Source organism: Manacus vitellinus, unplaced genomic scaffold, assembly GCF_001715985.3.
Source record: "Manacus vitellinus isolate BGI_N305 unplaced genomic scaffold, ASM171598v3 scaffold_27_pilon, whole genome shotgun sequence".
In the NCBI taxonomy this organism is placed as follows: Eukaryota; Metazoa; Chordata; class Aves; order Passeriformes; family Pipridae; genus Manacus; species Manacus vitellinus.
Window position 1 is genome coordinate 9,034,400 of NW_021940039.1, and position 16,930 is coordinate 9,051,329.

At 60.0% G+C, this 16,930-nt stretch overlaps 1 protein-coding gene across 1 annotated transcript in view; it reads left to right on the forward strand.

Annotated features, from left to right (window-relative positions):
• NIBAN2 (niban apoptosis regulator 2) overlaps positions 1 to 16,930 on the forward strand; it is a 48,034-nt gene extending 31,104 nt beyond the window's left edge. The window contains exons 2-14 of the mRNA XM_029960598.1: positions 3,364 to 3,494; positions 6,845 to 6,973; positions 7,096 to 7,201; positions 8,600 to 8,767; positions 12,717 to 12,832; positions 12,911 to 13,015; positions 14,110 to 14,272; positions 14,633 to 14,820; positions 15,000 to 15,155; positions 15,827 to 15,943; positions 16,349 to 16,456; positions 16,558 to 16,669; positions 16,902 to 16,930. Of these exons, the coding sequence (XP_029816458.1) occupies positions 3,364 to 3,494; positions 6,845 to 6,973; positions 7,096 to 7,201; positions 8,600 to 8,767; positions 12,717 to 12,832; positions 12,911 to 13,015; positions 14,110 to 14,272; positions 14,633 to 14,820; positions 15,000 to 15,155; positions 15,827 to 15,943; positions 16,349 to 16,456; positions 16,558 to 16,669; positions 16,902 to 16,930 (1,628 nt within the window). The remainder of the gene's footprint in view (positions 1 to 3,363; positions 3,495 to 6,844; positions 6,974 to 7,095; positions 7,202 to 8,599; positions 8,768 to 12,716; positions 12,833 to 12,910; positions 13,016 to 14,109; positions 14,273 to 14,632; positions 14,821 to 14,999; positions 15,156 to 15,826; positions 15,944 to 16,348; positions 16,457 to 16,557; positions 16,670 to 16,901) is intronic.

Genomic DNA, 16,930 nt, shown 5'->3' on the forward strand with positions numbered 1-16,930 from the left:
GGCCTCTGGAATCCTGAGGGTGAGATCCACCTCCTGCCCTGGCTCAGAGGGACCAACACTGGGCCAGGGCTGCTCTGGCCGGGCCGTGACCTCTCAGCAGCCAGGGCTGCACATGCCCTTGGGCTTCCAGCTGCCCCAGGGCTGTGTCATGGCCATGGCACTGCCCTGGGCTCGGTGACAGCGGTGGTGGCACAACTGGTCGGGGGGGTGGCAGGAGCAGAACCTCCTCTCCAGGCTGGTTTCACCCAGACAAGCCTCAGGGACTCATCTGGGACAAGGACAAACCTGTGCTGCTGCCCTGTCCCTGTGTGGGGTGTCCCACAGGGCTGCCTGCCCTGCTGTGCCCCCTGGGTGATGCCAGGAGGGTGTGGGGGTCCCTGGGGATCCAGCAGGGAGCTGGTGTGGCATGTCTCAGCTCTATCCTTGCTGCCAGCCTCCTGCCCAGCCCTGCACCCAGCCTGCCTCAGGGTTTGCCTCTCTCTGCCCTCCCCAGCTCTGGAGCCCCTTTATCTCCGCCTGCAGCCACCACGTGCAGCTTAGTCATGGGGATGCTGTGGAGGCAGGAGGGGCTGGGGACAGAGGAGCTCTGTGACCAGAGGTGCTGGCACAGGGGATCCTGCTGAGCCAGGCCTCAGTGCTGTTGGCACCCCACAAAGCCGCTGTTTTCTCCCTGCCTTTGCCAGGAGCCAGAGGGATGTGCTGGAGCCTGTGCCAGCCCAGCCTGTGCCAGCCCAGCCACCCTGTCTGCTCGGGGACCGGTGCCTCTGCACGGCTGGGTGTGGCAGGGGCGGGGTGGTGGCACTGGGAGGGGGGGTGTGGTGGAGCACAGCAGTCCCAGAGCAAACACCAGGATTGGGAAAGCACCAGCAGTGGGTGGCTGGGGACACCCATCCCTGGGAGGCCCCTGGGTGTGCTCCCACTTGCCAAAGGGCTTTGCTGTGGGTGTCTGAGCCTGCACCCAGGATGGGGGGTGGCTGGGTGGGAGGCAGCCAAGCCAAGCCAAGCCAAACCCCTTCTCTCCATAGCCATGGTGGTGAGGGGACAGGGGACATGGTTCTCTGGACTGTCACCTGTCCCCAGACCTCTCCAGCTCTTGGTGGGCCGTGCAAAGGGTGGCTTTGACTGTGGATCCTGGGGGGAAATGCTCTCTATTATAGCCCCCCAGTGCTCACTGTATGGCCAGAGGATGCTCCCCAGAGATCCCAGTACTGCTGGGAGGAAGGAGCCAGTGGGTGACTGAGCTGGTTCCCACATGGGACACGTCAGCCCCACACAGGGTGCTATGGATTTTGGGGGTCAGGGCACCCACTGGCATCATCAGTGTGGGCTCCCCATCCTCTCCCTGCTCAAGCAAAGCCTGGCTGTACCACCACTAGCAGCCCACACCTTGCCAAGTCTGGTGTCACCTTGTCACATGGGTGTCTGTCCCTCTTGCTTCCCCTGGGCTGGCCACCAGGGCTACTGGTCAGTGGCCCAAATCACCCTCTCCACACCCTGCAGGGGTTTGCTGAGCCTGGGGGGGTTTAGTCACCTCAAATATTTCACTGCAAGTCTTGTTTCAACCTCTGCAAATAACTGACTTTTGCTTTTCCATTGACTCCGAACCTCCTAATTGGCCCCGCCGTTAATCAGGGAGGAATGAGTGACTAAGCCCGTCTCGCCTGCCCGGGGACCGGGGGCTTGCTTTTTCCCATGAACTGAAAGGAAACGAAACCTCAAAATGTCCTTTTCAATCTCAGCTGCCTGCATGGCTGCCCCGCTCCCCGGCCAAAATCCCACAGCTCGGGAGCCGGGAATTCCAGCAGAGGTGCTGCAGGGACGCCAGCGCGGCCCGGCTGCGCCTTCCCGGGGGGAAAGGCCAAAAATCCGGGCTGAGGAATTCCTCTGGCGGGATGAGCCACCCTCTCATCCTTTACTGTGAAGAACTGTGTTAAACTGAAAGCGATTTAAAGTGATTTTCAGCCCTGGCACAACGATGTTGCTCCCATTGCCGGCAGCGCCGGTGTCTCCTCGGGGATGGGTTTATCTCCCCCCCGCCGCTGTCCTCGGGCAGCGTTTTCCTCTGGAGCTGCTCATCCCAGAGGGATTTGCAGCACCCTGCAGCAAGCTGCTCCTTGTGCTGCCTTGGCTGCCAGCACGGCTCGGGGGCGGCTGCTGGCTGGAGATTTTGGCTGCTGCCAAGCTGTGCCGAGCCGGCTCGGGGGGCTGTTTTGTCTGGGTTCATGCCCCCAGCATCGTGCTGGCTCCGGCACTGGGATGCAGAGCCAGCATCCTTCCTCCCGTTGCCAGTGCTCTGGCAGGGCCTGAGCTGTCAGAAATAGTTGGAGGAGACTCAAATTCTTCCTTTTTCGCAGGCTCTGGGGCAAAGTTGAGAGGGAAATTCGAAGTCGAGGCGCCCTGTGCCAAAGGCGGCTCTGGGGGAGGTTTTCCCGCAGCTCTGGGATGCCTCGTTCCAGGATTTTGGTGTGGGAGCCCCATGTGGGGTCTGGAGCTGGGGTGGGGAGGGTGCTGGGTGGGTCAGGGTGCCCGTGGGACAGGGGTGCTGGTAAAGGCTGGGGGGACAGCCCCACTCCTCTGCTGTGGCTGATGGCCCAGGAGGAACAAGGGGTTCCTGTGACTGCCCCCCTGGGGCTGGGAAGGCCCTGTCCCTGCTGCTGGGGGGTGGGTTTGGAGCATCCCCCCACCCTGTGCACTGAGGGGTAGGAGGCTGCTGGGGAAGGGATGGAGAGGATCTCCTCCAGTGTGGGGTGCAGGGGAGCACCTGGCAGCTCGGGCTCTCCCAGCACCTTGGTCTCATCCCAGTCTGAAGTTTGGGGTCCTGCTGGGGTGCCTGCCTCACCTGGGGGTGCCATGGAGAGTGTGGGGGGTGCCAGGCTGTCCTTTCTCCCTCTGAGCCTTTGCAGTGTATCACCAGCTGCAGGGCCTGGATCCCAGCCTGGGATGGCCCTTCTGGGGGCACAGCAGGGTCGGGGGGGGTGTGAGGGATGTTTGGGGATGGGGAATGGAGGGTTGCCCCAATCTCAGCAGGCTGAGCTGCTGGGAGCAGGGCCGGGAGCTGCACAAGGCACGGGAAGCCGGAATCAGCTTAATGTCAGGAATTTCCTGCCGGGGAGAGGAATCCATGAAATAATGTGAAAGGCCAAAAAAAGAGATCGTCCTGACCCCAAATCGGTGCCTGGGCTGGATGGGGAGGGCAGAAAGCAGCAGGTTCCTCTGTGCTGCCTGCACCAGAGTGTGCCCTGGCAGCAGGAGGGTGATGGGAGGTGGGTGGGGAGGGCACCTGAGGTGACCCAGGCGGGTTTGCAGCAAGGAGCCCCCCAAACCCAGCCCTTTGCCTGACGTGTCTCTGCTCTCCCTTTGCAGAGAAGACAGGGAAGGTGCTGGGGGAGTTCTGCAGGTGCTACAAGGAGCAGTACGGGGTAGCTCTGTTCAACAGCGTCCGCTATGAGATCGAGGGCAACGGGGGCCCGCAGGCACAGCTGCTGCACCGCAAGGTAAGACGGGCTCTGATGGCCCCCCCAAAGCCCAGGCACGGCCCTGCTCCACCCTGCCAGGTGGAATGTAGCCCGTGCCACTGGTCCAGCCCATCCCTGGGGAGTTGTGCAGCACGTGGGGTGGTTTCCTTTCCCGCCCCGCGGAAGGAGCACGGGCAGCAAGCGAGGACAAGGCTGGCTCTGGGATGCAGCCCCGTCGGTGTCTGTGTGCCTGGCAGGAGCTCAGGGACCCCCTGGTGCCCTGTGAGGCCCTGAGCAGATGGGCCAGGCTGTTTGTCTCCTGCTCCTGAGTGCGAGTGGTGCTCCAGCCCAGGCAAATTCCCAGGGAGGAGTAGGAAACACCTGGCAGATGTCCCTGACCCTGTGGGGGAAGCGGAGCTGCCTCCAAGTCTCATCTCCAGCAGCCACGTGTCTCCTGCCTGGGCTAAAGTTCTCCCTTGGAGATGGAGCTTGTGGCTCTGGCACCCGGGGGGGAATATCCTGCCCTTTCCTCCCACCTCCAAAGGCAGATGCAAACGGGCAGGGGGTGCTCATCAGACAGGGCTTGGGATCCTCCATGGAACCACTGTCCTGTGGGTGCTCCTTGAAAGCAGGAGGAGATGTGATTGCACATGGAGAGAGGCTTCTGCTCTTGTCTGGGGCTTAAAGGGGGTGCTTTTGTTAGAAATCTCGAAAATACCTCGGTGAGATCACGCTCAAGCCCTGGGTGCTCACAGCAGTTGTGTCCCTGACCCACCTCCTCTGGGAGCTGCCCTGGGTGCTGGGTTTGTTAGGAAAAATAAAGGAGGGGAGGTTCCTGTGGAGGAGCCAGGCACCCAGTGTCCTCAGCACCATGTCCCTTGTGTTCCTTGGAATTCAGCAGATGCCTTCAGCTCCTACTCCCCGGGAGGTACCTCCATCCCCAGGTTTGTTGCTTCAAGCAGCCCAGGAATGTCTGAGCAACAGCAGCAAGGTCGGGAGGTCAGGGACACCGTGCAAGGCTTGGAAAACACCCGTGTATAAATAGGACATTCCTCTTGCTCAGTGTCCTGTCTGCTGCCCCTCCCCTCCCAGGATCCCAGCAGTGCCACTGGGATGTCCCAGTGCTCCAGACACTGTAGGGACCAGTCTGTGGGGTGGCTCTGCCAGGAGCTAGGTGATCATCTCCTCCAGATGGACCCTCTGCTCCCCAGACGTGCCCAGAAAGTTGTGGATGTCTAGAGATGGAGGGTGGCATCCTGCCTGTCCTCAGGCAGGTCCAGCTGGGATGTGGCACTTGGGATTTTTAGATGTTAGTTATTTATTGGCCTTTTTTCGTGGTCTCTGTGGGGATGCAGTGCAGTGACACCTGATGGCCCTGCTGGGCAGAGGGGGACAGCAGGGGTGTGGTCATCTGAAACACCAGCAAGACTCAAGAGCAACGAGAATATGGAATAAATATCTCTGCCTCTGGTCTCTCCAACAACCCATGTGTCCCCATCCAGAGCCTCTGGAAAACCAGCCCTGACACCCTCTGCTCCCATGGCAGCCCCAAAGCTGCCATTCCCCAGCCCCATGACAGGGATGTGGGCAGCCCAGGGGCTCCCTCCTTGCCCATCCCCACAATTTGGCACATACCTGCCTGTCCCAAATACCTGCTGGAGTTGGGAGGTGCCACCTCTGTGCCTCCCTGGGGCGAGGAGGGTGTGTCAGGAGGGGATGGCTGTGCTGGGGCACCGAGGGTGCTGCTGGCCCTGAGCTGAGGGTCCCCTGGTGCCATGGCAGGGCTCAGCCTGGGTTTCAGTCCACCAGCAGCTGCTCTGCCTGGCTCAGTGTGCCCTGGGCAGTGGTTTCAGAGCCAGTCTGGGGGGGCTCATTCTCCTTGGATGTGCCACCCTGGGGAGACACTGATGGGGGCTCCCAGAGCTGGCACCTCCTTTCTGTCCCCATCCTGCTGGTGGCCTTGGGGCTCAGATTCTCCTGCCTCCTGCAGTCCCTCAGCCCCGCAGGGCTTAGTTTGGGCTTCTTCTCCCTCTTCCAAGGGCTTTGGAAAGCCCTGAGGAGCAGTGAGGTGCTGTCAGCCAAGCTGCTGTCAGACCTCCCCCAGCCCAAGGTGGGTGTGTGGTCGGGGGGGAGTGCAGGGCTTGGGGGAGGCAGCGAGTGAGGCTCCTGGGAACCAGGAGATGGGAAGCAGAGAGAAGAGTGGGAAAAGTTCCTCCAGGAGGGTCCAGGTTCTGTGTCATGGTCCCTCCTGATGGCCACCGTGGTGGATGGTGGGTGGCCACGGCAGCAGAGGCGGCCGCCAGACACTCGAGCCCTCACGAGAGCTCTCGGCTCTTGTTTATGTTCCTGGGATCATAAAAATTCCTGGGACAGATTCTTGGCTCCCCCAGGCAGGCTGTGTTTGGGATGGTGTCAACGCTGCGGCGCGGGGGCCAAGAGGGGCTGGAGACACAGTGAGGGGCTGCTCTGGAGGGGGAGAGGGGAGGGGGGATGTCCTTGGCCTGTTCCTGTCGTAGAATCGTACTGTGGGATGATGGAATGGTTTGGGTTGGAAGGGACCTCGAAGCTCATCCGGTTCCACCCCCTACCATGGGCAGGGACACCTCCCATGAGACTTTCCACCATCCAACCTGGCCTTGGGCACTTCCACGGATCCAGAGGCAGCCACAGCTTCTCTGGGCAACCCGTGCCAGGGCCTCCCCACCCTCCCAGGGAGGAATTCCTTCCCAATATCCCATCTAAATCTCTCCTCATTTAGAGCTGTTGCTGGTCCTCCATGAAGTCCAGAACATCTAAACACCAACTGATGCTGAGCCCTATGGGGTGACTTCTTGCTTTCCCTCTTTTCTGTCCCATCTGGAGACCCAGCAGAGCAGGGCTGGGTTCCTGCCATCTGCAGATGCCCCTGGCAGGACCTTCCTGCTGATGCCCACTTGCCAGCAGTGCCACAGACGGTCCCCACTGCCCCAAACCATGGAAACTGCAGGAGCTGGGGTTGGGAATTGCTGCTGGAGGGCTCTTCTCCAACCTGCCACTCAGCCAGGGGAGCTCAGGTCGCTCAGCTGAGCTTGGTGTGTCCCCCAGGATGGAGATGGAGGGGCAGGGCTGTGACCAGAGCGTGGTGAACACCACCACGTGTGACTCCAGTGGTGACATGAGCACCTCTCTGGGTGACTCAAAGGTGTCACCCAGGCACACCTATTCAGGCACTCAAATTTTCGGTGCTGCAGGACATGATCCAGTGGTGAACCTGGAGACCCTCAGCACAGCCCTAGTGCAGCAACACCCACCCAACCACTCACCACAAACAGACCTGGCTGAGCTCCCCGAGCCAGAGCTGCCCCTCACCGACCCCCCTGTGCCTCCCACCTCTCTGTCTGCTCCCCCAGGTCCCTCTGGAGGACCATGTCATCTACTCGGGCAACATCTTCCAGTACATCGAGGAGAACAAGAAGTGGCGGAACCGGTTCTGCGTCGTCCCGCACAACTACGGCCTGGTCCTCTACGAGAACAAACTGGTGAGGAGAACCCCCCCTTCTGCCCATCTCCGGTGGGGACAGCTCCCAGGGGGACCCCCAGACGTGGTGGGGTGGCCATGGATGCTCCCCCTCCTCCGTGACCACCTCCTCCTCCCGCCCAGGCCTACGAGCGGGAGCTGCCGCCCCGTGTGCTGGTCAACAGCGCCGGCTACAAGGTGCTCACCTCCGTGGAGCAGTACCTGGAGCTGGTGAACAACAGCCTGCCTGGTGAGCCCCCTGCACCCCCTGACGCTGCCGGGCACCCCCCGGGCGCCTGTGGGAAGGGGGGGGTTCGGGGTGCATGGTGCCTTCTGGAAAGGGTGGTGTTGGGATGTGGGCATCCCTGAGGACTTTCTGGAAAGGGTGGTTGTGGTGTGTAGGAAGACCTTCAGGAAGGGGTGGTTTTGGGATGTAGCATCCCTGAGGATGTTTGGGAAGGGGTGAGGTAGTTTTTTGGGGGTGTAGCTCCCTGTAAACCTTCTAGAAGGGGTTGTTTTAGGGTGTAGAATCCCTTAGGACCTTCGGGAAAGGGTGGGTTTGGTGTGTAGGATCCTGGAAGACCTTCAGGAAGGTGCAGTTTTGGGATGTAGAACCCCTGAGGACCTTCAGGAAGGGGTCATTTTAGGGTGTAGAATCCCTGAGGGTCTTCTGGAAAAGGTGGGTTTGGGATGTAGCATCCTTGAGGACTTTCAGAAAAGGGTGATTGGGTGATTTTGGGGTGTAGCATCCCTGGAGACCTTCAGGAAGGGGTTGTTTTAGGGTGTAGAATCCCTGAGGACCTTTTGGAAGGGGTGGTTTTGGGGTGTAGCATCCCTGGAAGACCTTCAGGAAGGTGTAGTTTTGGGGTGTAGTATCCCTGGGAACCTTCTGGAAGGGGTTGTTTTAGGATGTAGAATCCCTGAGGGTCTTCTGGAAAAGGTGGGTTTGGGGTGTAGCATCCTTGAAGACCCTCAGGAAGGTGTAGTTTTGGGGTTGTAGCATCCCTGAAGACCTTCAGGGAGGGGTTGTTTTAAGGTGTAGAATCCCTGAGGACCTTTTGGAAGGGGTGGGTTTGGGGTGTAGCATCCCTGAAGACCCTCAGGAAGTTGTAGTTTTGGGGTTGTAGTATCCCTGGGGACCTTCAGGAAGGGGTGGTTTTGGGGTGCAGCATCCTTGAAGACCTTCAGGAAGGGGTCATTTTGGGGTGTAGAATCCCTGAGGGTCTTCTGGAAAAGGTGGTTTTGGGGTGTAGCATCCATAAGGACCTTCTGTAAAGGGCGGTTTTAGGGTGGAGCATCCTTGGGGACCTTTGGGAAGGAGTAATTTTGGGATGTGGGGGTGCAGGGAAGGAGAACAGCCCCATTCCTCCCGGTGGGATGTGAACACTGACCCTCAGCTCCTGCCACAGCCACCAGGGAAAGAAGGAAAACACGTCCGTGGCTCCATGAAAACCACGGAGATCTTAATGACTTTTAATTCCATTTCTCACTTTTCACTCCTAATTTCCTTTTTGGAAGAGCAAGGCTCTTTTTCCACTTTTTTCTTTCTGTCACAACTCCCAGCAACGACGCTGTGGGAAGGAGATGGACCCCCCCACACCCCTATCCCGCCCTGCCTCCTCCTCAGAGCGTCCTCCCCTCTCTGCAGGTGTGACACCCAAATCGGGGCACTCCCCCATCCTGAAGTGCCCCACGGATTTCCCCCTCATCCTCTGGCACCCCTATGCCAGGCACTACTATTTCTGTGTGATGACGGGCAAGGAGCAGGACAAGTGGCGAGCGGTGTTCCAGGACTGCGTCCGGCACTGCAACAACGGTGAGCGGGGCTGGGGGGGACACAGGCTGGGGACAGCATGGTCCCCCTGCTCTGGGCAGGGTGGTTGGCTGGTTGGGGTTGGGTTTTGGGGCCAAAGATGATGATTTGGAGGTCAAGAGGAGGAGTTGAGTGGGAGCTGCTGGACAAGGAAATGCTCCGGGGAGGTCTTAGAGCATCTCACAGTGACTGAAGGGGCTCCAGGAGAGATGGAAAGGGCTGGGGGGACAGGATAAGGGGATTGGCTTCCCACTGCCAGAGGGCAGGATTGGAAGGGATATTGGGAAGGAATTCTGCCCTGTGAGGGTGGGGAGGCCCTGACACAGGTTGCCCAGAGAAGCTGTGGCTGCCCCTGGATCCCTGGAAGTGTCCAAGGCCAGGTTGGACAGGGCTTGGAGCAACCTGGGCTAGTGGAAGGTGTCCCTGCCCATGGCAGAAGGGTTGGAACAAGATGATCTTTAATGTTCTTTCCAACCCAAACCATTCCATGATTCTGTGGCTGAGCCCTTTATCTGCCCCTTGGAGCGTGGGCAGAGCAGGAACATCCAGCTGCTGGAACATCCCTGTGCCCAACTCCGTCCCCCTGCCCGTGGGGATACCTGCCCAGGGCAGGAAGCATTTGCAGAGCCAGCACAGAGGCTGACTCAAGAGCTGCCCTCATGCCTGTTTTCCACCCTGAGGTAGAAAATACTTGGTAAGACAGTCATCCAACCCCAAATCCCAAACCCCACCGAGGGCAGCCAGGGCTGTGGGCAGAGGGGCGGGGGCTGCGTGGCCGGGGAGGAGGCAGGACCTGCCTCCCACTTCAGCAATACTCTGGCAGGAAAACACGATTTTCCTGCTTGGCTGTGGCCTGGGAGCTCCTGGGCTGAGCCCCAGGTCCTGGCCCTGCCTGGGATGGGGAGAAGTTTCCTGGGGAGGGCAGTGCCAGAGCTGAAACCTGCTCAAAATCGGGTCTTTTAGAGAGCAAAGAGCAATGCTGCCTATTTTGTAAGTGCTTCTTGCAGTCCTGGGAGCTCTGTATAGCCTGAATTTTGCCTTGATTTTGCCAGAGCTGCTGTTTAGGGAGCAGAGTAAAGGGGTAGGATCCGGTGCCTGGGTTTCAGTGGGAGTTTCCATCCTCCCATGAAAGATTAAATCTCCTGAAATCTGTTATTTTGCTTTTTTTTCTTGTGCTGGGGGTGTCCAGTCTCGTTGGGCTGAGTGTGCCCCCTGAGCCCACCCAGGGCCTGGCTCCTTTGGGGGGGTGGGTGCAGTGACCCCTCCATCCCTCTTGGGATTGTGCCTGAGCATCATTTCTGGATGCAACTCAGCACCCCAGGACCCACAGCACCAGGGCACTGTGAGCCAAACCAGCTCTGGGTAAAAGAGGAATTAATCTCCTGCTAACAAAACCCCAATTTATGATCTTTAACTCCCTCCCAGCACCCCAGGTGCTGCTGTGAGAGACAGGGGAGGTGTGAGCTCCTCCACCACCCCTTCTCCTTGCCAGGGCTGTGCCAATAAATCCTCTCCTCCCTCTCCTTCTCCTCAGCATGTGATGGAAAAGCCTTCCCGGGGTGGGCAGTGGGCAGGGAGGGCTCAGTGCTGGGGAACTTCTGCATTCCTACAGCCCAGATTTCTCTGTGAGATTGTTCTTCCTGCCCCTCACTGCTCCTGAGCTCTGGGATACTGTTTCATATTCCATGAAAGCTCTTTTGTTGTTGTTGTTGAGCACTTTTCATTTTTTTTTATCCCTAAATTAGAGGCTCTGTTTCTGCCTCTGGTTGTGAGCCTTGTGGGAACTTTCACCTCCCCTTCTCAGGCTGTATTTCTGTAACACCAACTCTGCTGGAAGGACTGGGGATGTGCAACACTGTTCCTCACACACACAGTGCCCAGCCTCGTGTCCCTGGAGCACTTGGCTGCTCCAAAAGTGTCCCTTGCCCTGTTTGGTGTCACATGGGGCTGGGGCAGTGCCTACCCTGAGGGTCTTGCCCCTTGTTAAGGATGGTTTGAGTGGGAAGGGACCTTAAAGATCATCTTGTTTCCACCCCCTGCCACGGGCAGGGACACCTTCCACTAGCCCAGGTTGCTCCAACCTGGCCTTGGACACTTCCAGGCATGGGGCAGCCCCAGCTTCTCTGGGCAACCTGTGCCAGGGCCTCACCACCCTCTCAGGGAACAATTCGTTCCCAATATCCCACCTAACCTGTCCTCTGGCAGTGGGAAGCCATTCCCCCTTGTCCTGTCACTCCATGCCTTAAACCACATATTAATGAAGCAAACTCATTAAATTTACCCCATGAAGTGGCACAGGGGCTTCTCTCAGCCCTGCTTGTCCCTGGACAGGGCACAGGGATGTCCCCAGGCTTGGCCTGGGGTGAGTGACTCTGGGGGGGCAGATCCAGGAGGCTTTTTGAGGGATGAATCCTGCCCCACTCTCTGCAGGATTGGGAGGACGATCTGTAGCAGCTCTGGCTGGGGACTGAAGCTCGTGCCAAGCTGTCCCAGCTGGGAGGGGATGCTGAACTGCTGGGATCCATGGATGGAGGAGCTCAGCCTGGCTCTGGCTCCCCCCGAGCCCTGAGAAGGGACAGATTTGACTTTCTCAGTGTTTTTCCCCCCTGTATACTAAGCTACCCCTTAGGAAAAGCTGCTTAGGCTTGGAGTTAATTGTAATCATCTTACAAAAGTCTGTGTGCAGTGGGAAAGATCCACTCCCTGCCCTGGGCTGGCCCTCCTGGGAAGGGAAAGCCCACCCCTGGGTGTCCTGGGTGGTGCAGGGATGTGCTGTGACCCTCAGCTGTCATCACTGCAGGGATGCTCTCCCAGAGCCTCTGCTGGGGGACAGGTCACCCTGACAGGGCTCACATCCATCCTGCTTCCCTCCTGCCAGGGGTCTGGGCATGGGGAGGGCAGTTGGGTGCTGGGGGTTCATCCCAGGGGTGTTCCTCTGGCTGTGAGGCACCTCCACAGCCTGGGCAGGCTGGGACAAGGCAGGGACGTGTGTGGGACATGTGGGACAGCTCTTGGGCTGTCCTGCCTGCACACTGTCCCCATCTCCTCCTCCTCCTCCACTTGGGATGTGACCACGGGCTCCCAGCACCCTGCCCCTCCTCCTGATGGGTGCTGGGGGAGGGTGGGGGTGACGTCTGAGCCCCCTCGTGCTGGTGACCCCGTGAGCTGTACTGCAGTGACTCACCTCGGGGGCAGCCCAGCTGCCTGGGGACGGGGCCCTGACTCATTCCTGATGCCTCTTGGCCACTTTCCTCTTCCTCCTGAGCTGTTCTGCTCCCTTCAGGACCCCCCTTTACTCCAGTCCCCCCAGCTGCCCTGTCCCGTGGTGCTGGGGGGCTCACTGGTCCCCAAGCAGTGTCAGGGGTCACTCAGCCCCCCACCCTGCTGAGCTCCTGCTCCTGCTGTGCCTTTGGAGCTCACCGAGCCCCCAGGGTTTCATGTACCATTAGGGATCACTGAGCCCCCCGTCCTGCCAAGCCCCTGCTCCTGCTGTGCCTTTAGAGCTCACTGAGCCCCCAGGTCTCTATGTACTGTTGGGGGTCACTGAGCCCTCCAATCCTGCCAAACCCCTGCTCCTGCTGTGCCTTCAGGGCTCACCAAGCCCTCGGGTCCTCACATCATTGGGGGTCCCTGTGCCCCAAGGTCCCCGTGCACCATGGGGGGTCACTGAGCCCCCCATCCTGCCAAGCCCCTGCTCCTGGGTGCCTCCTTGCCCTCAGTCTGGCTCTTGAGGGGTTAATCTGGACTGAATAAGAGACCCCCAACCACTGCTGCCCCCCCCCAGTCAGAGACAGTGTCCTGGGACCCCCCAGTCCTGGTGACATCCCCGAGCTCCTCGCACAGCTCCGAGGGCGTGGGGGACTGCAGGGACGCCCTGCCAAGGTGGGCTGGGGTGCTGCAAACTCCCTGGCGGTGCCAGGCTGCCCACTCATGCCCCCCCTGCCCTCTCCAGGGATCTCTGAGGACTCCAGGGTGGAGGCTCCAGCCTTCACGGACGCCGTGCGCATGTACCGCCAGGCCAAGGAGCAGTTCGGCACCTGGGACATGCTGTGTGGGAATGAGACCCAGGTGAGCTCCTCTGTCCCACCCCGGGCTCGGGGGGCACGTGGGGGCCGAGCAGGGCCCCCAAAACCTCCTGCCTTGCAGGTCCTGAGCAACCTGGTGATGGAGGAGCTGCTGCCCGAGCTCAGGAGCACCATCGGCCCCCGGCTGAAGGGGAAGGCTCCGGAGCGCCAGCGGACCTGGATCCAGGTGTGGGGCTGGCATTGCTGGGGAAGGGTGTCACCACTGCTGTCCCTGCCCCTGCCTGCAGTCCCAGCTTTGGGGGCTGCAGTGCTTCCTTCCTCCCCTCCCTGCCGGGCTCGCTGCCCACCAGCTTTCCTGCCCCCTCTCCCGGCCCCCTCCGAAGAATCCGTCCTTTCTCCACAGTGGCTTTTTAAAGCTGTGCCCCTGCCCAGCCCTGCCCAGCCCTGCCTGCTCTGCCTCGTCCCCGGGGCCAGGGAAGCAAACAGGAGGAAGCCCAGCCCCGGAGCAAAGCCTGTCCTGGCTATTTTTAGTGAGCCATTTTTAGAGCAGCGCAGGCTAAATCCAGCCCAGACCCTTGCGAAACACTGAGGGCTCTTCAAAACTGCCTGGTAAAACCTTAAAACCCGGCACATAATTACCACCAGGCTGGTAATGGGCCACTGGAGCAGCCTGAAAACACATAAACACTGCTTTCTCAGTAGCTGTGGTCTTAGCTGCAAAGCTGGGAAGCCCAAGAGAGGGAGAAGGGGATGGCTCTGCTTCCTGCCAGCCCCAAAATCCCGGCGTTTGGCTGCAAAGTGAGTGTGAGACTTCAGCGAGTGGCTCCATCCTGCACGTGGGGTTGGGTCCTGAGAGCCCAGGCAGGATGAGCAGGCAGTGCACAGCTTTCCAATGGGGTCAGGGGTTCTCCTGCCTGGACCACCAGTATCCCTGGACCAGCAGCATCCCCAGCTCTGCAGTATCTCCAGCCCTGCAGCATCCCTGGACCATCATCATCCCCATCCCTGCAGCCCCCCAGCCCTTCAGCATCCCCAAATCTGCAGCATCCCTGGACATGGAGCCTCCCCAGACCTACCTGGGGCAGGTTTTCTGCTCGAGGCTCAACTCTGTGTCCTTCCAGCACCACTTTGAAGCAGCTTCTGCACCACAGGAGATTCATCTCACCCAGCTTGGGGGGGTCCCCGGGTGGCAACCTGCTGTGAGGGAGGGTCCTGTCAGGGCAGGGGGAGAGGGACTGGTCCTGCAGGGGATGGCTGGGCGGTCAGCTGGAGGTGGAGGGGGCAGGCAGGTGACCAGCCCAGCTGTCCCTGTCCCCCCAGATCTCAGATGCCGTGTACAGGATGGTCTATGAGCAGACCCAGGCCCAGTACGACGCTGCCAGGGCGCGCTGTGAGCAGGAGCGGCCCCGGCTGGAGAGCACCATCCGCACCGACATGGACCAGATCATCACCTCCAAGGAGCACCTGGCCAGCAAGATCCGAGGTGCAGCCCCACAGGGATGTGTCCACGGCCAGCTCCTGGGGTGGCATTCCCCCTGTTCCACCAGGGTGTGGCTGTTCCTGGGGTGCAGCTCTTGGAACCCTTGGGGAGGTGCCACCAGGCACAGTTTTGGGGTGCATGCCCTTCACTGGCATTGTCCCAGGAGGTGGGGACAAGGTGGGAAGTCAGCCCTTCAAGCACAGTAGGAATGGGTTCAGTACAGACGAGGGGTCCTCTCCAAGAAGGGTTGTCCTGCCAGTGGGAGCCTTCTGGGTCCTTCTCCATGGGGTGGGTTTAGGACCTGATGTGAGGAGCTGGCAGGGCAGAGAGGAGCCTCACCATGCTTCTCCCTGCTCCCTCCAGCCTTTGTGCTGCCCAAAGCAGAGGTCTGTGTGAGAAACCACGTCCAGCCCTACATCTCCTCCATCCTGGAGGCCCTGATGACCCCCACGAGCCAGGGCTTTGCCGAGGTGAGGGAGGTGTTCTTCAAGGAGGTGACGGACATGAACATGAACGTCGTCAACGAGGGTGGCCTGGAGAAGCTGGTGGAGGTGAGACCCGGCAGTGCTCCTTGCTGGCTGGGGGGCTTAGGGGTGACAGGGCCACTCCTGCTGCCCTCCCCAGTGTGGGCAGCGCTGGGGGACCCCAGGCTGGGAAAATACGGGGGAATTTTTTCCCATGAGTACGTGGAGAGGCTGTCCCACCCTGCTGAGCCTGGCTTTGTCCCCAGTACATGGAGAAGCTGTCCCACCTGGCCTTCCACCCCGTGAAGATGCAGTCGTGCTATGAGAAGATGGACCAGCTGAAGCTGGAGGGTCTCCAGCAGCGATTCGATGTCTCCAGCACGTCTGTCTTCAAGCAGAGGGCCCAGATCCACATGAGACAGGTGGGATGGGGACTGGGCTCCTCCTGTGCCCCCCTGGGCTGGGCACAGAGGGCCGGGGAGCCCAGGCAGGGTTTGGCTGGGATGTCTGTCCTGTCTCAGGCACACAGCTAAGGGTGGATCAATCCTGAGGGTGGGCAGCTCCCAGGCTTGGGCATCACACCACAGCTGCCCCTCTGCCACTGAGCCCACTGGCACCAACAAGGCCAAGAGCCCAGTTCTGGGGTCTGATCCAGCCAAACCTGGAGTGGGGTGTAGGAGGATAAGTTTTGAGCACCCTCTTCCTCCAACACCCTTGGTCCTTGTGATGGAGGCTGTGGATGCCATGCTGAGCTGTCAGGGACCCTCCCAGAGCGAAGGATATTTGCCTGTTGGATATTAAAAATAAATTGTTCCCTGTGAGGATGGGGAGGCCCTGGCACAGGTTGCCCAGAGAAGCTGTGGCTGCCTCATCCCTGGAAGCATCCAAGGCTAGGTTGGACAGGGTTTGGAGCAACCTGGCATAGTAGAGGGTGGTACAAGATGATCTTTAAGGTCCTTCCAACCCAAACCAGTCTGGGATTCTGTGATAAGGCTCATTTTGGGGGGTCACTGCCCCCAGAGCCCCCTGCCCATCCCTTTAGCTGGTCCCTTTGGTTCCCCCCCCCACGTTGACCCCATTCCTCTGCTCCCAGCAAATGGATGATGCCGTGCACACCTTCGAGACGCTGCTGCACCAGGAGCTGGGGAAGCTGCAGGGCAAGGACGACCTGTGCAAGTCCATCCAGCGCATCCTCGAGAGGGTGCTCAAGGTGAGGCCTTTGGTGGCCTGCAGTGGCCTTGTCCCAGGGCCAGGGAAGATGCCAGGAGTGATGGTACCCACTTCAACAAAAGTCTTCTGGGGAAATACTTCTCTATATTGAGGTTTTCATGGAGAGGGGGAAATCACCTGGAGGAGCCAGGTCCCTGTCACTGTAAAAGCCACCCAGGGTTCATACTGGCCCCCAAACCTTCCTTCAGGCAGCCATGGAGGAGTTGGCTTCTCCCCAGGCTCAGGCACCCCGGGAAGCAGCTGGAAAGAGGGATGTGAGGGCAGAGGAGTCTGTTCACTCCTCTACAAATGGGGGGGGCAAAACTTGGGGGTTTGTCCTCGAGGTCAGGGGGCTGCCAGTCCTCAGCCCTCTGTGCCCTGGGGCACCCTCTCACTCACCCTGCAGAAATTTGACTACGACAGCAGCACGGTGAGGAAGAAGTTCTTCAGGGAGGCCCTGCTGCAGATCACCATCCCCTTCCTGCTGAAGAAGCTGGCACCCACCTGCAAGGGGGTAAGAGGGCAAAGTCTGGGGCGTGGGGAGGGACCACCTCTCCCTGCAGAGGGGCTGGAGTGTCCCTCCCACCCGGGCTGAGCCACCCGTTCTCCCGGCAGGAACTGGCCAAGTTTCAGGAGCTGATCTTTGAGGACTTTGCCAGCTTCATCCTGGTGGAGAACACCTACGAGGAGGTGGTGCTGCAGTCAGTCATGAAGGACATCATGCAAGGTAGGGTCCCTGGCACCTGTGTGAGGAGGGGTGACCCCGTGCTAGGGGCTGGATGAGGAGGGGGTGACCCCCTCTGCAGGGTGCTGTACAAGAAGGGGGAGACCCCAAACAGGGTGCTGGAGGTTGGATGAAGAGGGGGTGACCCCCGTGCAGGGTGCTGGGTTCTGTACAAGGGGAGGTGACCTAGTGAAGGGTGCTGGGGGCTCTATGATGAGGGGGTGACCCTGTGCAGGGTGCTGGGGGCTGCACAAGGAGGGGTGA